At 37.4% G+C, this 18526-nt stretch overlaps 5 protein-coding genes across 8 annotated transcripts in view; 1 reads left to right on the top strand and 4 right to left on the bottom strand.

Moving 5' to 3' along the window:
- The window catches only part of Frmd5 (FERM domain containing), a 37727-nt gene extending 35454 nt beyond the window's left edge, over positions 1-2273 (bottom strand). For both annotated transcript variants that reach the window (XM_087342753.1, XM_022074984.2), the window contains exon 1: positions 366-2273. The gene's annotated coding sequence lies outside the window, so the exon portion shown is untranslated. The remainder of the gene's footprint in view (positions 1-365) is intronic.
- A 128-nt stretch (positions 2274-2401) lies between these two features.
- Positions 2402-7865, bottom strand: LOC147874845 (small EDRK-rich factor 2). The gene is made up of 3 exons (XM_087342772.1): positions 6256-7865; positions 4018-4141; positions 2402-2867 (listed from the first exon to the last, which is right to left on the bottom strand). The coding sequence occupies exons 1-3, from the start codon at positions 6260-6262 to the stop codon at positions 2801-2803; spliced, it is 198 nt and encodes a 65-aa protein (XP_087198898.1). The 5' UTR covers positions 6263-7865; the 3' UTR covers positions 2402-2800.
- Positions 7866-8004: 139 nt separating this feature from the next.
- ERp60 (disulfide-isomerase A3) lies at positions 8005-12903 on the bottom strand. Of its 2 annotated transcripts, XM_022074988.2 has the most exons (8): positions 12638-12903; positions 12313-12521; positions 11217-11445; positions 10763-10879; positions 10017-10545; positions 9277-9411; positions 8380-8484; positions 8005-8268 (listed from the first exon to the last, which is right to left on the bottom strand). In XM_022074988.2, exons 1-7 carry the CDS (start codon positions 12781-12783, stop codon positions 8380-8382), a joined length of 1470 nt encoding a protein of 489 aa, XP_021930680.2. In that variant the 5' UTR covers positions 12784-12903; the 3' UTR covers positions 8005-8268. The 2 variants fall into 2 exon arrangements, with proteins under 2 accessions (XP_021930680.2, XP_021930679.2); XM_022074987.2 differs by having other exon boundaries at positions 8005-8484.
- Positions 12904-13046: 143 nt separating this feature from the next.
- Positions 13047-14669, top strand: Hsc20 (iron-sulfur cluster co-chaperone protein HscB-like protein, mitochondrial). Of its 2 annotated transcripts, none has more exons than XM_022075003.2 (3): positions 13047-13622; positions 13760-14013; positions 14405-14669. In XM_022075003.2, the coding sequence occupies exons 1-3, from the start codon at positions 13275-13277 to the stop codon at positions 14529-14531; spliced, it is 729 nt and encodes a 242-aa protein (XP_021930695.2). In that variant the 5' UTR covers positions 13047-13274; the 3' UTR covers positions 14532-14669. The 2 variants fall into 2 exon arrangements, with proteins under 2 accessions (XP_021930695.2, XP_021930696.2); XM_022075004.2 differs by having other exon boundaries at positions 13760-14023; positions 14405-14533.
- An 896-nt stretch (positions 14670-15565) lies between these two features.
- Positions 15566-17978, bottom strand: Ak6 (adenylate kinase isoenzyme 6). The gene is made up of 4 exons (XM_022075006.2): positions 17571-17978; positions 16939-17090; positions 16127-16272; positions 15566-15952 (listed from the first exon to the last, which is right to left on the bottom strand). The coding sequence occupies exons 1-4, from the start codon at positions 17611-17613 to the stop codon at positions 15760-15762; spliced, it is 534 nt and encodes a 177-aa protein (XP_021930698.1). The 5' UTR covers positions 17614-17978; the 3' UTR covers positions 15566-15759.
- Positions 17979-18526: the final 548 nt, after the last annotated feature.

Below are 18526 nucleotides of genomic sequence, written 5' to 3'. Positions count from 1 at the left end.
ATGTAAAAAAAATTAATTATAGTCTAATCACATGTCAGTTTAACTTCCTGACTTGCAAATAACACCATTAACATATGCAAATGAATGAAGGTACAACATTCTTAAAGCCATAGCATTACATGAAGTCAAGTAATCACTGAATATTATACAAAGATCCTTCTTGCTTCTACTCTGTGATTACACAAAGGATGGAATACTATTACAGAAGGCTTCAATATAAACAGAGATTTATGAAAGAGTGAACTTCAATTTATAAATATACTCTTGTCAAAGTAATGATATTATTAGTGATTGTATTTTAAACTCTGAACCATGTTAAATATGGCACAATTATGTCTATATAAATATCTGCCAAAGTTACATACCTTTAAACATAACTGGAAAAAGCAGCAGCAAAACTAACACTTATAAAATGATATATCACACCACAATAAAACACCAGCACCAATATTTCCAGCAGCCATTATGACTTATTTTTCATGGCCTCCTGATTCATTACATATACTCACCAGCAGGGAAATTATTACATTTTGTTGGCAATGAAAAAAAGAGTATTATATGCAACTATGCAAAGGTGATGTGCTTGGCTAACCATAGGGAATTTTGTAGGATTTCTCAAACATGTATATTACTTTTCCCCTGTCCAAATTTTGTTTTTACATCCCTCAAACTGCCCCTAAAAATACTTTTCTCTACTGTTACAGCCAAGTTTCTAAATTTCTTAGCTTCCATCAAGAGAATAAATTTAATTAGGATGCAATATGGCCATTGAAAATTAAACATTTCATAACCTTACAATCAAGTTCTTTCTTGTACCTAGCTGTAAATGTTACGTATGTAATTTTATCTTACTTTATAAAAATAAAATGTCTAGTTTTGATTCTGGTATGATATTAATTCTCTGGTAATAGAACATGAGGGTAATCTCAACCTCCTAGGATTCATCTCAACAGTAAGAAAATATTACAGTCCAAAAACTTGAGGCTTCTTTTATTATAGTGGTAATTCAAAGGCCAAGTAAGCCAAAACAATCCCTGTACTTAGCACTAAGCTATGAAGGCAAATACATTAGCGAAATCATGGCTCAAGTGTCACTACATGGATTCAAAGTGCAGCTCCAAAAAGAGGAGAGCACAAATGCAGTGGTGGTGACTCTCCCTACAAGGTGAATTAGGTGAACAGTATAAATTATGAAGCTCTTCATTATGCAACTTTCTAGTCTACTGTCATTTAATCCCTCTTGGGTCCAAACATTCTCTCTTAGAGAGAAAGGCCAAGTTTCACACTCACATAAAACAAGGCCTGTAATATCTCCAAAACCGTGTTTAAAAATGCTTATACTCTTATGGACTTACACTTGTAAGGAAACTGTGACCATTCAAACAGTAATTTTCCAAATGGACTGAAAAAAATGTTAGGAGTTTCAATTGCGACTTAACTGTGAAGGCAACATAAGCTGCACTTAGTGACAACATTTTTTGTTATCCTAGAACGGTATCCTTTTATTGAACATGAGAGTGACTTTTGATTGCATCATTCCTTGACATTTTGCAATAGGCTTGTGCTAATTATGGTCAGGTACTGATGCCAACAATTAGAACTTGTGATAACAGTGACAAACAATACAAGGATAAATTATTTAGCAGACACACGCGTTCCAGGCAATGTATGAAGGACTTTTGGACATAGATTCCCTTTCTCCTGTCCCAGATATATTAAATCATTTAAGAAACAGAAAACAAAAGGATAATACAACGGACAGCAACCGACTCCACTGCTTGCCAAATCACATCACTCATACCCTACCTTACTCCCACCCCACATGCCCTGTAAATGACAAGTGCAATGTTTCCTGAAATGGAACAGCTGCAACACATTACATGGCTCATCAATGAAAGCTTAAGTTATACAACACAATAACCTTCGCCAACGTGTAACTTAACACCATACCAACACAAATAAATGTATAGTGCAAAAGATCATATCTGCCACAGCAAAAGGGAATACAATATGCAGCAATATGTACATGCATCATCATCAAAATGACAGCCAACAGAAGATCATCTCTGAACTTGATGTCAGCAGATGATTGACAACAGAGTAAGGCACTTCATAACCAAACTTACAACTTTGTGCACATTGTAAAAGGGGAACAAGTTCAAAGACGTTCAAACACTCACCAAAAGTTCATAGAGATTTTTATTTACAGCCACTCATTTCTGACCCAGTAAATGGCTGGTCGTAAAGAGTATATTAAAGTGGACATAAAAAAATTCTCTTGACTGGCTGTATCACACAACACAAATTCACACTACCTTTCTCACTTCTGACATACTCCTTCATGAAAAAAAGAAAAAGAAATGAAGATGGTACCACTGAATCAAAGGGTACAAAACACCAAGAGGCTTGAACAAGAGAATTTATTCCACACATCAATACATCAGGACAGATTACAAAAATATATAAAAAGCAGATAAATTAAGTGAGCAAAATGAAAGCATCAGTTCTAGTTAAGGCAGGGTTTTATTATTAATTTAAAAATTGAACAAATTTAAACAATCCACCAACAAAATTCACTTGCAGTTTTATTCACTGCAATGACTCCAGTTCTGGCCTTAAAATGGAAAAGGTATGTGTGTGGTAGGTGGGGGTGTCACTTCCCTGGCATGGCATAGAGTACGGCTGAATTTCAGCAATAGTGACCAAGTTTGTATTGCGTTCCACAAGATTAGTGAATCAGAGTCCATTGCACCCTGCCAGCGTATGTGACACAGAAACTGAAATCTGAAGTCGAAACAGTTTAGCTGGCAGGAACTTGGTCCTTGTTCTGTGCTTTCATCTGTTTCTGACGCATCAGGTCAGCATCTCTGCAACAGAAGGATAATACCTCAGGGTTGCCACTGACGGCCATTAGATCATTAATTTTCACAACTATGAACACACAATTCACTTACAGTTTGGCACACATGAACTGTCCGGTAATGATGACTGTGATGGGCTGGACATATAGTACACAAAAGAAACAAAATTCTGAAGGGGTAACTCTCAGAGGGCACTGGGAAAAGACATTCAAGGATGAGACAACAAAAAAATATTTAGTATGGAAAAAATACAATGAAGTGGACAGAAAAAGTTGGCTAAAAGATAATCCAATTCAGTAACAATACACAAAGCTTCCCAAGACAATCCGTTGGGACTATTTGCAGAAAATATGACTGAGATCACAACCTTAACTTTTTGCATCAAGGAACCAATCTGAGACGATGAGGTAGGTAGTGCTATAGCACCATTATCCATAACATCCGATGCTCACAGGCTGACCTTTCTGCATTTAATTCATGTCTACGTTAAAAGATGCAATAACACACATTTTAAATCAACACTTTCTGCCTCTCACCTCAAGCAAAGCGTTTTGATTTGTGTTCGATTCTTATGGTGCAGTCTTTGTATTATTTGGCGGTAAGAGACATAACACAAAAGAACACTGGGAGGGCAAAAAGGCTTTTCGAAATTGAAGCTGTCCTGCTACATGCCATGGCAGCACTTGGGTGGGTTTTTTTTATAGCTCCTGCTCATTCTTGACATCAGCACTAAATGGGGCCCCAGTTGAACTTTAACCCCGAGAAAAGGACCACTGGTATTCATTGGACAGTAGGTTGGGCAAGCCCCAAAGCGTCCAAATGCAGGGACTAGAAGAAAATTCCTTTAACCCTACTGGAGATAAAACCCTGGTTGTCAAGTTGGAGTCCTCCAAGTGCTGTTCAGTAAAATGTTTCCCACTTCATGATTTCATGTTCTTCACCAAAGCTTTTTTTGCTTACAGCAAGGGGCCTGCAAGTCAAGAGCGTTTACTCCAGAGGAAAAGACTCCACTTTAGAATGGAAAGGGCCATTCTGGACCTAACAGTGGTGAACAGAAACACCCAAGTTTCTAAATACCCAACTTCCTTATCAGCAAGCACGTGTCTTTCAGTTTTGCTTTGTAACACAGTAGACTGTACTTCTTCCGGATACATGCCTCTGTTTGCGCTGCTCCAATGTGAGTCCCTTGTTCGAATCTTTGTCATTTGACCCCTTTCGCTTCTGCTGCTCCTGCTGTTTCTTCTGGTTCTTCTGACGTGCCAACTCACGCTGATTTCCACCTATAAATAAAGGCCTGTCACAAGATAGAATATTTAAGCCACCCATTATGTCTCATTAAGTCCCATCAAGAATCCAAAATGTGAAAGACAATTCATGTAAGATGACAGGCCTGAAATAACCTCTGTTTGAGACTAGTTTCTGGTATTTAACAACTGCACAGGTTACACGGTGTTGAAAAAGTGAACATGGTCATGAGGTAAACAGGCGATGATTTCAACAGAGACAGTTGTGACCTATCAGAAGATACCACACTCATATCTGACCATAGACATGGATGAAGGAGAAACCACTCTCATGATAGCAGCCCCAATGATAATTAAACCTGGTACCTCTCAAATAAAAATCTATACATCAAACTGATTGGCTTCTTTATCAATTTACTCTTACAACAATAAAGTACATCTCAAACAAAACACACTGAAAGTACTTTGACATTCTGATAATGCGGTTGTATCAACATTGCGAAGTACAGCCTTCGATGAAGCAAAGAGGCGCACGTCTGGCAGCAAAAGGTCTGGCCTGGTGACTGCAAGGTATGCAAAATCCTGCAAATTCTGTGTTCACACTATATAAAATCTTGCATTGACATGCTGAAGGGCACAAGTCTTTTTCTCCTGAATTTTTGCAAAGATAAAGATTAACCTTTTTCCACACCATCTATATTCACTGCAACCTGACACTATCAGATCAGTTCATATAAATATCTTTTATACACTAAATTTAAGTAGGTTAAGCATGGTAAATGGATTGGTGCATAGAAAAGGCTGTAAGCAGTTCATTTTTCATGAGAATAAACTTGGCATTTCTCTCACTGATAAAAGAAGTTCACTGAGAAGGAAAAACATTACAGAGCTTCACAACCAAGGCACATCTCATATGTAAATATGAGAAGGAATAATTTTGTGACACACAAGCAATAATTAACCACGAAAACATGGAAGCAATTTATAAACTGAGACATGTGGCAACACTCATGGCAGTACATGGTTTTCAGCACAAGCTGTGCAACATTAAAATGTTCCACACTCCACACAAAACTGTAAATGCCAACTACGCCACAAACAGTGTAAAAATACCACATCCTGATTTGCAAAGAAAAGGCATGGTCTATTACACAGTACAGCAAAGATGGAAATTAATATAAACACTGCACAGTATTTATTTATTTATATATAAATATAGGCAGAAGATACCTGTAAAAAATTAGGAAGTAGAACTTTCAGGGTGAAACCTCACATACGTATATATCAAACATAAAATAATGTTTCAGAAATATTAATTTGACAATTTACAGATGTCCTTAACTTCCAGCAACTATAAGTAATGAAATAAACTGGCCACCATTGCAGTCAACCAGTACGTTATGACAAAAACAAAATATCAAATTAGCAATTACATTCCACAAACTGTCTGTTCTTGTACCTCTGCTGACTGAATTTGTAACAATGATTTCTGATTCTAGTCATGGAATACAAAATACTGGACTCTTTAAAATACCTAAAATTATATTTGAGAAGTTCCATTTCTGTTGAAAATAAATTACCTCTTCTTCATGACAATGAACTCTGTAAAGAGCCAACCATAACCTACGAAATGGAACATTCTAGAGCGTTTCCAAGTAGTAAACAGCTATTATTATGCGTTCACCTTGATTTCACCTAACTTGTCTTACACCCGAGATATAGAAAGTTATTTTCTCTCACGAATCTGTTTTAACAGCACAAACAATCTACACAGACCTTGGAAAAATATTCACTTTCACTCATTTAACGACTTCCACAGAAATACTTAAAAATAATTTTTCTAACTCCGGTATACAGGAACATACTTATCACACTAACTCCTCCGGTGGAATTCTAAACGTTATTCCCCACAGTCCTCCCTTTAAGCAACTGTCTGCAATATACTTTGGGACCAAATTATGGTAGGTGTATAAAACCTAAATTCATTACAACAGCTGGTTATTCTCAAATTCATTACATTTATTCCATAAAATAGCAAGAACCATAATCTATAAATATGAAATGATGTGTCAAATCCCTAAAACAATCATGACATGGGGGAGTTTTCTCCTGGTGTTTCCTCTATTTTTTGCCAAAGTCGATTTACTTACGAGTCATTTTGGTTATTTAAGTCTTGGTCTCCGATGCTCAAGCACATAAATATCCACCGAAATGGAGCCTGGAGGGTCCTCCAATCACCCTCCTTTTCTTACTTCTTACAGAATGTAAGAATATACTTCCCAATTGCTTCCCTTCCTATAATTTCAACGCCATCATAGGCTCATGACATACACACGAACTCTGCCAGTGTGCAACTGTGATCACGAGCGACACGCACGTAGATGAATAACAGCTATGTTTATGCCCAACAAACTGCGCCAAAGAGATAGGTATCAATTACTACGTAAGTCGTAATGATGTCGAAGGTCAATAACAGCAACTGACGTGAATGAGTTACATAAAAATTCTAATTATTTAGGCACTTTCAAGGTAAAAACTACATTTAAATGTCTTATAGAGGAACTTTATATGTTCATGAAAATAATTACCAGCAATAAATATTCTTCAATAATTATTTGCTGGGCTCCGTTTTAAGTTTTATTCTTCTTCATAAGCCAAATAAACATTTGTCGATTGTGTCCAATTAAATCAAACTAAACGCCTATTTCATTTGTGAATTAATTAACGACACTGACAGCAACGTCATGATTGAAAATATCCAGGTATAGTGAAAAGGCAATTGTCGGAAATCTGCAATGGCTTTATTTACAAACATTTACTGTTGTACCTAAGGCCAATTCTCACAGCAACTGCCAATAACGAACACATTTTGCCTTGCTCTGTTCCATTGTTCATTTGTACTGAGGTAAATAAATAGTAATTGCTGTTATTCCTTCAACACAACATAACCTAACATGAATTTGCCAAGTTTTACATCCTTGACATTTGAAACAGAAAAAGTTGTCCCTAAATCCCATTCTAGCTTAGAATTACAAAGTTTAATCTTAAGTTTAAAATAAATTTATGATGTTGTAAATTGGAAACATGCTCTAATTTTCTATAACTGGATGTTTAAGCAATTTCAAAATACACAGACAGAAGTATATACCTGACATCTCTGAAGGGCATCTTTATAATACACCAGTTCATATTTTTCACTGAGTCAAAAGTGCAAGAAAATCAGACATAGCATAACTAACATGTTCTATGCATAATAAACACATGAAGCATTTCATATAGAGTATTCTCCTTTATCTACACCCCACCCACGCATGTCTTTTTCTATGTCACTTTTTCGTTGATAAATGAGCCAAACAACCTCTATATACTGGGGTACCAGCTGTACTTCTAACTACAAAATTACCAATTTAGTAATAAACTTGTGTGATGCAGCCAGCTGGACCATGTGTAAGTTGACACACAGTTTACAAAAGCTGAACATGATGGAAATTGCCAACAAATGGTGTGAAGCCACTTTCGGCACAGCTTATGCAATAACACTGGGCACAACTCAAAACAAATTATTTTCTTTGTATTCATTAAGTGTTCAACAATATTGATCAGTGCTTCAAATAGAAGCTGCAGACCTTAATGAAGATACATTTTATATCCTTAACCAGTTTCTAACTTGGAAACTCTAATTCTTGTTCCAGTATTGTCCTCCCATCTTTGCCAAGATTTACGAACTAATGCACTCCTCTGAGGTTTCCCTGTGTACATTTCAGCCCCCCCCCCCCCAAATGTGCTATTGACAAAACCATCTCTTCCTTCACATGTTTATAAAAAACTGCATAATTGGAAAAGAGTCTTGAAGACTTTTCAAGGGACCCTAGAGTTCTTCATCAGACAAAAATTTCACATTAAGTATCAATAATTCTTTTTATTTGACTCAGTGATGGGGGGAAAAAATGTACACTTTGCTGCACAATATTTCTTACAAAAATTCTTGACCATAACACTATATTAAAGTAAACAACACAATAATCACAACTGCATAATATTCATAGCAGTTTGTTCATCTATAGATGTTTCACAGGACAGATAAGGTTACTGCATCCACTGGAATGAACATGAATGTTGGTCAGTCTTCAATATTCAGCATGTAGAGTCCTCTGACTTCACTTCTATGAACCAAAAATAATTTTAAAGCAAATATAATAATGATGTGTTGGCAATACTGTATGCAGTACTGCTTTATGGAAGAAACAGTCTATGTAACACTTCACTGTCCTCACCTACAACTCTTCCTTCTTGGGTTTTCCTTTGCGATCCCAGCCCTTCAATTCATTTGTAGCATGCGTTGCGATGTATTTAATGAATTCGTCCAACTCACGGCCACCCTGTAGAAAGACATGCTAACTAAAAACAACTTCCAACAAGAAGGAATTGTGACCAAGTGTTTATATCATGTGGGAATTAACTTTACTCAGAAATGTGCCTGAAATCATCAGGGGATAGAATAAGAAATGATGCAGTGCAGGAAATATTACAGAAATGACGAGTGGACTGATTTGATCATGTTATGCAAATGAACAGAGACCAAAACAAGGAAAAATGGAAAACAGAAGAGGAACAGACCAGACATAAAAAGGGAAGACAGTGAACTTAGTGAAGTTCACATAAAAATGTAGAAAGTGCACAGGCGGTAAGGGAAATGTATAGTATTTTTTTGATTAGAAGGAACAATGTACAATTGCTACATAATGAATACATTACCCGCAGACAGACACCAGATTAAAATTAACTCTTAACTTCTCCCAGTTGCAGCTCCCCCTCCCCCAAGCTTCCTTGCTTCTTCCAGCAGGCCCCACCATGCAGCAGAGTCCTTGAGAAGCTGACAGTCATTAAAATAGTCAACAAATTTCCTACCTCGTACGGAATCCAAAGGTTCAATACCATGATGACATCAGCTTTATTATTTCAAAAACCTGACTCTTTTATTAAGATATTTAATGTTGGTGTATCAGCTGCAAAGGTTATTTGCATCAAGTATATCAGAAGGTGGGCTGAAGAACCAAGAAATATCAAAGTTGCAGCAGTCAAATAATATCTCATCACCCAACTGCATGGACTTTAGGAAAATCTCAGCACCACTGACTTTAATTTCATCATGTGAATGAAATGGCACTCACCTCATATCGAACTGGAGAATCTTTACCATTCTTTGGAGCCCAATAAAGAGTTGGGTATCCTTGAACCTCATACACACCAGACACATCATTGTTGGTGGCATCCATCTTGACAATTGCAACATCTTCATTCTTCAACTGCATACAAAGTAAACAATTCAGCTGAAGCTGTTAAAATGGCTGAAAATTTTCTGGTTTACAGAAATAATTTACCTTTTTTGTGTCCCTTCTTTGGAAATTTACCTAATATTACAAGTGATGCTGCACAAACAGACAACCAAACAAAAATTGCTGATGAAATTTTGGAGATCTGAAGGAGAAAATGCTTCATCTAAATACAATTTAAATTGCATCTGATCTTGGCTGAAATGTATTATACTTTCCAAATACACAGTTTGGGACAGACCATTTCAGTATTTTAGACGGGCTATCATGAAGGTTCCATCAAACACAGCTTGGAAAACAATTCAGCATCAAGAACATGAATGTGGCTCAACTGGAAAGAATGGGGAAGGAAGCATTTCTGGGCTTATTTCAAGGTAATATCTCAGAATTTCTGCAGGGAGATATAAGAAACCACAAAAGCTTCACTGAACGTGGGTATTCATTAAACGAGCCAAGATATGAACCTGGAACCTGCAATATTCGATGAATCAAAGTTAAATGTTACCAATTAGATTTTTCAAAAGCAGGCCATTGGCACTACTGGCTCAAGAGTTAATCCGAAAGAGGTCAATACAAACCTTTTCTCCAAGCTCATCAAATATGGGGGCAAGTTTCTTGCAGTGACCACACCAGGGTGCATAAAACTCAATTAATGTATCTTTTCCGTTATTGGTCACGACTTCGTGAAAGTTCTTGGCCACGGCGACTGTGACAGGTCCACTGTTGTCCTCCGGGATGGGCTCGGACTTGAGGTACGGTTCCAGCTTTCCTCTCTGCACGTCCTTAACAAACTGCTCAAGTGCCTCCACCGAGAACTCATCCTTCATCACATACTTCTGGTGCTTTGCATCTCGTGCAAACACAACTGGCTTGTCTCCCTTCACATAGTCATATCCATATTCATTCAGCTCATGTTGGAAATCATCTTTTGCACTAATGGCAAATGTGAAGCTGTCAGCAAAGTTTTTGGCCACCTTAAGGACGCGGTTTCGCCAGTAATTGCTTCCTTTGGCATTCTTTACATAGTCTACACTGTAGTATGCAACAAAGTAGGGAGGTCTGAAGTCATTGACATTGTCTCTCTGCCTGTGGCCCACCAAACCATGACTGGAAAAAGATTAATCTTTTCAATTTGCACGGAATAAACAATCTTGTCTGCAATCAGTAGGTCACCACGCTGGGGGTCATTACCATAAACTACACAGCACTCAGCCCAGCTATTAAACACACAAACAGAAATTAACAAAATGATGTCGACAATAAGACAGGAAACTTTAACTGATACACAGGTAAAATAAAGGTAATGGTAACTGATTATACATACTAGTTCTTGTTGATCCAAGACTCAATGTCTTCTCTCTTGTTGGCACCAACATATTCAACTGAATTTGGCTCAAACTTGTTGTGCAGGTGTTTGGGTCGGAACAGTACAATGGCATCTCTGAAATAAAAGTCAGACTTATGTCCACATTCCTACGTCATATTTAAATGCTCTGCCACGTCTCTTACTTACATAGTTTTAAATTGATGATTCCTGACTTGTTTTACATGCTTTTGATTCAAGACTAAAAACTATGTTTGAAGAATGGACGAAAAATAATAGTAAGTGTTTAAGACACACAAGATATGCTTTTGATGCCACAATATCACTTCTGAACAACTTTCTCTAACATTCAGCTACTTTCCAGTGTTTATAATAGGACTAGACTAGCAGGTTACTTCGAGTACAGCCATCACTGGCCTAACTGCGTAATGAAGAAAGAAACATCGCCACTTACTTGTGTCCTTCCTTCTCCAGCACTGCTTTTGTGGTCGAGTGGCCAAAATTGACTTTCTCACGCAATTTGTCAGCAACCTTCAAGAAAGCACCTTTCAGATCTGTTTCCTTCTCAAAGAAGCCTACTACTACAACATCATTTTTATTGGTGAAACCTTCAAAGTCAGCAACTGAAGACAGATCCCGGGAGCTGGGCCCCACCTGTGCCTTCAAGTACTTCACAATGCCAACTGAAAAACAGTGCCACATGTCACTACTTAAATTTGCAGGACGTACAAATGCATTCATTATGTAGCACTTAATGACAGAATAACAGCAAGTGATGACCTAGCATGAATGCACAAGTGCCATGCCCTGTTGACATATTTCACCAGCCAGAATTTGCATGAAAGGACTGGTTATTTTACTTTTTAAGTTATTTTATTGTCACCCTTGGTGGACCAATGGTTAGTGTGCTTGCCGCTGGACCCAACGTTCGCGGGTTCACACCTGGCCGAGGCCGATTGATTTTTAAGGGTGATAAAAATCCATAGCACAACTTCCTTCAAAGGGGAAGTAAAGTTGGCGGTCCCATGTTGTAGATTTATGGCATGTAAAAGAACCTCACGAGCACGATACGAGATGTTTCGTAAGCAAAATTCAGCAGCCATTTCTCAACCAAGTCTCTCCTGATTCACTACTAGATCATTCTAGAAGACAAATCAAGAATGAGTAGAAATTGTGCAAAGGCAGTGGGCTGGTCACTCACTACTCACAAATGCATGCTTCAAAGACTAAGAAACCAAAAAGAAGGCGGCAAAGACGCACAACTGGGTTGTAGAGCCAAGGAAGAAGAATAACAAGCTAATTTATTAGTCAATTTCAAGTTGAAGCTAGTGAACACAAATAAGATATGAAGTCTGTGATGCCTATGGGTGATATGAATGTGTATGCTAAGAAAGCCAGAGTAAATGCTTAGTGTATTTTAAGTTGTGTGAACATCCTATGGCTAAAGAGCGCCTTACCCAGGAATTAAAACAATGTGTTAAACAGTAAAGTACCTATTTCTCAAAAATATATATGGTTTGAATTTCTGAAGGGCAAAAGCTGAAACCTACCTGCTTCTCGAGGACCATTATATTCTTGTGAGAAATCTCCATTCCGAAATATCTTAAGAGTTGGGTAGCCTGTAACACTAAATTTTTGACATGTTTCTTTTCCAGCTTCAGTACAGTCTACCTTGGCTAATACCACAGGTGGCTCGTTATCTTTGATTAGTTCTGCAGCTTTTGCATATTCTGGTTTCAATTTCTTACAATGCCCACACCTGAAGGAAAAAAACATACAAATTTCAGGTTATAACAGATTTACGGTCAAAAACTAATATTTTGAGCACTGGTAATTACTACACATTAGAACTTTAAATTAAAAGTGGGAACTTACCATGGGGCATAAAACATAACGAGGACTGTTTCGTGTTCTGAGATTCTTGTCGAAAAATCGTCATCTGAAAGTTCTACTACGTCACTTTCCGAAGCAAGTGAAATATAAAATAATGAATACAGAAAAAGATATTTCAATACGAACATTTTCGTTATACCACACAATTCAATCACTTATACAAAAAGAAAAAGTATAGCAAAACTGGACGTGGCTGACAACCGGCGAAACCTCGCAGTACTCGTTCATTTGTAAGCTTTGTGTTGTCGTACGCTGATTGGTTGAAGACATGGCAATGAGAAAAGTTCGTATCTTGGTTAATAATCTGTGATGTATTCTTACGCTCAGCGAAGCAGATATGACCTTCATAATTTTTCTTATTTACGACAGGGCATATGTTGGGATTTAAAGCCTTTTTTCTGCAATCAAAAGAAAAATAATAATCACAGTACCAAATTGAGAAATATACTTTTGATATCAGATGTACCAACCACACGTAAACGAAGTCTAGAGGACAAGAAAAAAGTATCCATGTTTTCACTAATGCAACGTTAATTTTAATTCCATAATAATTTGTAGATGTATATTACGTGATGCATGCACTAGGGTGTTTCAGACAGACAGACTATTCTTTTAAAACATGCTAACGAGAGTGTGTAGTAGACTGCGAATTATTTGCAAGCTTCCAGAGTCGCAAAAGAAGCATTATGTGTATAAAAAGGGATGTCATAGGGCGCTAATATACCCTACAATGCTTCTTGAATTCTGTTCCAAGTGTGCTCCGCACTGCTGGAAATGTGGCTCTGAAATACAAAATTCCACTTTATTTTGCAGTCAGTGCACCACACTTCAGAAACCAAATGAAAAGAATTACTTTGACATATTGGGCATTGAACAGAGTTTTGAAGTGAAAGATAAAGAACTCAAGACTAAATATCACAAACTGCAGAACGTACTTCATCCTGATCGCTTCAATGCAAAGAATGTGGTAAGTTCTAAACTGTTATTACTGTTCATATCCTATTTTGTTGGCCTACCAGGTGCCTGATGGTCCCAAGGTTTTATGAAATACAGAATTTTGAGGTTCTATTAGGAATCAGTTCATGTAACTTTGTACTAATGCAGGAAGAACGTGACATATCAGAGCGGTACTCAGCTCTAGTAAACAAGGCATACTCGACCTTGCTTCATCCACTAGCACGAGGGCTCTACATGCTGCAGCTGCATGGAGTGAACCTAGATGAAGAGACCAGACAGAGTGACCCGCAGTTCTTGGCCGAGATCATGCAGACAAATGAGGAACTGGCTGAAGCACAGCATCCAGAAGATGTCAAGGAACTTGATAATGCCAACAGGAGCACGGTGGAGAAACTCATAAGGTGAAATCATGTACGAGTTTAATGTCATGCTGATAATATTTGGTGAAGAGTGCAAATTATGATGTTTCTTCCCTATTTAACAGAAGTATTCATAACTTTGAAAAGTGAAGAGAGTGGATTTGAAGAAGGCAAATTAAAGTACACTAAATATAACAACAAAGTAACACATGTATGATCAGAAATCATTCTGCTAACATGTGCACTTCTGACATCCTTGAAGTGCAGTGATGATTGGGGGGGGGGGGGGGGAAGCTACCTTTGCACAGACAGTAAGTTTGAAATGTCCCACAGCCTATAAGTTCAGTTGGACTCTGAAAAGAGAGAGTTAGCTTAAGACTGAGGCTCCTCCTTAGTTCAGCAATATATACTGTCCTGATATTCTGTTTTGCAGGGATGCTGCAAGGGCTTTCAGTACTGGAGACATAGATGCTGCTAAGAAGGTGCTTGTCAAAATGAAATACTATTCCAGTATTGGAACCAGAATCAAGGATATGAAACAGAAGATTGGCATTGAATGAATCGCTAGTTATGAAATAATGCAGTGTAACCATAGCGCAAAATTAGGAATGTTTGAACAGTGGAATTTAACCCCTGTAGTCACAAGACTGATTAAATTAAAGGCAAAAGGATTGCACAAGGTGACAATGTTAATTAAATTATTTCTCCATTTCTGTTATTTTTATTACTGCATACAACTTCTATCTCAGGGTAAGCACAAAAGTGTTCTGCCAGCAGCAAAATATAAATATTTCATACCTGAAGATTTCTTTGCATTACAAAATTACAAACTGATGACATTTGGATGAATGATGCCAGAATGGGTCAACAAGTGGCTTAAGTTCTTTACTGCTAGATGGTGATATTGCATAGCAACTGGAATAGCCTATTCACTTTTAAAACTTTGCTTCATCTGACACAAGAGTACTGAAAAGCTCCCGCCACAGTTACACTTTAAAATGTCACACTTAAAGGACTGGAGGTTATGGTTGTCTGAATAAAAATTAATTTAAATGGTGTTCAAAGGGGTTATTACAGAGAGACCCACATAACTTGAAATCCACCTACCACCGTGTGACAGACATGTTCTGCGTTGTGACTGACTCAATTCCTTGTAGTTTGCTCACTGCTGTTATCATGGCAGCTTCCATGTAAAGTGGGTCACCCTGTACTTTGAAGTCTGCTGCAGAAAGGGCTGAATAAACACAGGGTGTTATCAGAAGTTAAATACCCTGGAACGCAACAGGAGGAAAGACATGGAGTGAGGTGAAGGAATTATGAACACTACACGTCAGTAGAACCTGATGTCAGCACAAATATACCCGGTGCTCATCTGCCTCATGCTGTGGCCTAAATTAAGATTCAGTACCACAGAATGACACTATCGAAGAGCCAGTAAACCAAAATTCATATGATACGACAAAACGATCAACACATGTTCTACAAATAACACGAACACTCAGCATGGAAATGACAGCAAAGCTGCACACAAATGTGGCAGAGTATGTGAAGAATCACTGGGTACAGGTGGAACAATAAAATATACAAAACAGAGTCAGTGGAATGATAAATATATTTCAATTGTAATGAAAAGAAGCAAAGAATGTGAAGATCAAGAACAAGATGGAATGCAGCCCAATCTCGAAATGAAGAACACATACAAAATTGTTCTGCCAGTAAAACCAACTGTTTCAGTCTGCTGCAAACCTCTACGAATATCCTGTTTATACAAAAATCTAGTTATAACATCTAACTGCTTGCCCTCATTTTCCACTGCTCAACCCATGCTGTAATCTTGTCCAGGTTTTCTTCCATGTCATCAGCAGTGTTACTCGGCAACTGATGCACAATATCTGGTTTGTAGGCTGCCTGTGCTTCTTCCAGTATTGTTTGAAATATCTCACACTGCACATTGTCTTCCAATTTCTTGCCGGTATAACCTCTGTAACAGCATGTTGTTAGCCCTGAAGTTTGCACATTCACCATATTGGATTATCAATGGTAAAAATTTATAAAATCCTGTTTAAAAACAGGAAACATTCAAAATGACATGATAAAATGTGCCCAGCTTTCCTCGTAGTGTATGAAGATAAAGCAAAATGTGTTCGTTACTTACCGATGAGTCAGCCTGTCATACAAGACAGTGTTATTGGTCCGCAGAACAAACACAATGTCAAACCACCTTTCAGGAAAGAAGTCACAACCATGATAATCAACAATATTGCCTCCCTGAGCCATTTTGTCTTCAAGCTCATCAATGAGCTGCAAAAAAGGAACACATCTCAGGTATTCCACCAACAGAAGGACACGCAGTTTACCTTGCAATATAAATGCAATATTTGCTATTCTGCTACCAGCACCGAATTCAACACAACATAGTAAGGAGAAATGAAGAAAATCATCAAGAAGCTTCAGAATCATTAAGAGCAATGAGACTTGTGAGTAATTTTCCATAGGTCTAACATTATATTAATTCAAAATTTTGGTCACAAAAGTAAGAAAAGAAACTGAAACTTTCACATGTAGGAGTCGATAATAACAAAATGGGACTTACGAACTAATGTTAAGTTGTAAACTAGACTGACATGTATAATAAAATCTGAACTTTTCAGACAACAAACACAGTGAACAATCTTTGTATAAATATCACAAAACAGACCTGGGTCATTTGTGGAACAGTAACTGCCTGACTTTACTATCTGCCCTTCTTTGTCCTTGATCATTAATAACCGGTGAAACAGTCTCTTAGATATCGAATATTTACTGTGTATTAATGACACTTGTTATTGAAGAAGATTTAATTGTATGAACTGAAGTGGTTTGTGATTTGGTCAGTAAGGACCATTTTGTTTTCAAAACAACAGGAAGTATTTTGTCCAAACACACACATTATCAGCAGGAAACCCAAATGACATCTGTGCTACAGACCTTATCTTCATCCAATACGGGGCACTGATACACTTCATCGAATTCCTCAAAGCACTCACAGTCCTTGGCGATCTTCCCCACCTCTAGCCATTCCAGTCCAGTCCTTTCTGCCAGTTGTTCACATACTGTTGATTTACCCACACCAGGAGTTCCTGCACAAAGATCATGTAAGCAGTATGAGGTAAATTTATACTGATTACCTGTGCTCTAAAAGTGCGACATAAATCAGCCACTAACCAAAATCCACAATCTAACAGAATACTTCATTGGACTTCAGGTTTTAACAGTGGTGAGTTCAATGATGAATATGGGAGTGCGGCCTAGTTTAATTAAACATTCCGGTATGATTCCACTTCCTCTATGCTAGGCTATTATACCCAAATGTCACCTAACCAAAAACATAACCACAGGAAGATAAGAAACCCTTACAGTATTGATGCACTTATTTTTACTTCAGTTCACAACGGAAACAATTACTGACATTTTAATAAAAATGTGTAAACCATTGGGATCATATCAAACACAACATGCGGGAAAAATAATTTTTGGAGGAATTTATTATACCCGTACCTTTAACATTATACTCATTACCTCTGCACCACTTGCAATTTGCAAGAAAGGCACTTACTTACCTGTTACTAATATATTTGGCATAATGCGTTGAGAAGTTTCCATGCTTCACGTGAACATTATCAACGCATATTACGAAACTGAAAAATTACAAACCATTTTGCTACTCATCCACGTGTTTTATTAGCACTTTTCTATGCACATGACAATAGCGGCAATCTCACATTTCCCCCATCTATGAAAACAAATTTCCCGTAATAGCAGGGCTACACATACAGAAGCACAAAAATTATAATGGCGGAACTCAATCGTCTGCTACCCACTTCGTTCCCCAAGGAACACCCATCGCTCTAATACAATTCATAGACCTTGAAATTGTATTAATTTCCTGGCTAAACGTAAAGCAACATTTTTAAAGTTTTATATTTGTTTCAATGACACAACGAAAATATAATGCTATCAATGAACTACAAGATTACAAGGAACAGTTTTTTTAACCTTACGATTATCATACGTAAATATGTATACGTTATCCATATTGTAGGCTTTAGAGAAAAATATTATGAATACATAACTCAGATGTAATGCCGTTCATACAATATTAATGAAACTTGGCCCATATATACTGGTATATGAAACTAAAACAGTGGACATACACAGCTTACCAATGGTTGAAAATAAATCACAGCCATTACGATATTCCTTCCTTATAATTGCTCTTTCAGTTAGCACCCTTGTTTTATTATTTGGAAGGTACCCAACTTAAATCTTGACTAAGATAGCAGATATCCTGTGACCTTATTCTCTTTTCCTAAAAAAAGCTCTTGCAGAAAGTAAGCTGCTTCCTGACAGTTTACTTCCACATCCTTCCCAACTTCTGATTCAATACTATACGCCTTCTGCATAATGCAAAGAACCGATAAATAGACCAAGAAAGAAAGAAACAACTAAGACAGACAGGGAAGCACATACACTTCATAAACTGCAAGGTCTTGAGAGGAGATCCAACATTACAATA

The sequence above is a fragment of the Zootermopsis nevadensis genome, unplaced genomic scaffold (assembly GCF_977971745.1).
Source record: "Zootermopsis nevadensis isolate Lab colony 2312 unplaced genomic scaffold, Znev_1.0 Znev_ptg000004l, whole genome shotgun sequence".
Classification (NCBI taxonomy): domain Eukaryota; kingdom Metazoa; phylum Arthropoda; class Insecta; order Blattodea; family Termopsidae; genus Zootermopsis; species Zootermopsis nevadensis.
The sequence above is the reverse complement of the archived record's forward strand: the minus strand, read 5'-3'. Positions and strand labels throughout refer to the sequence as shown.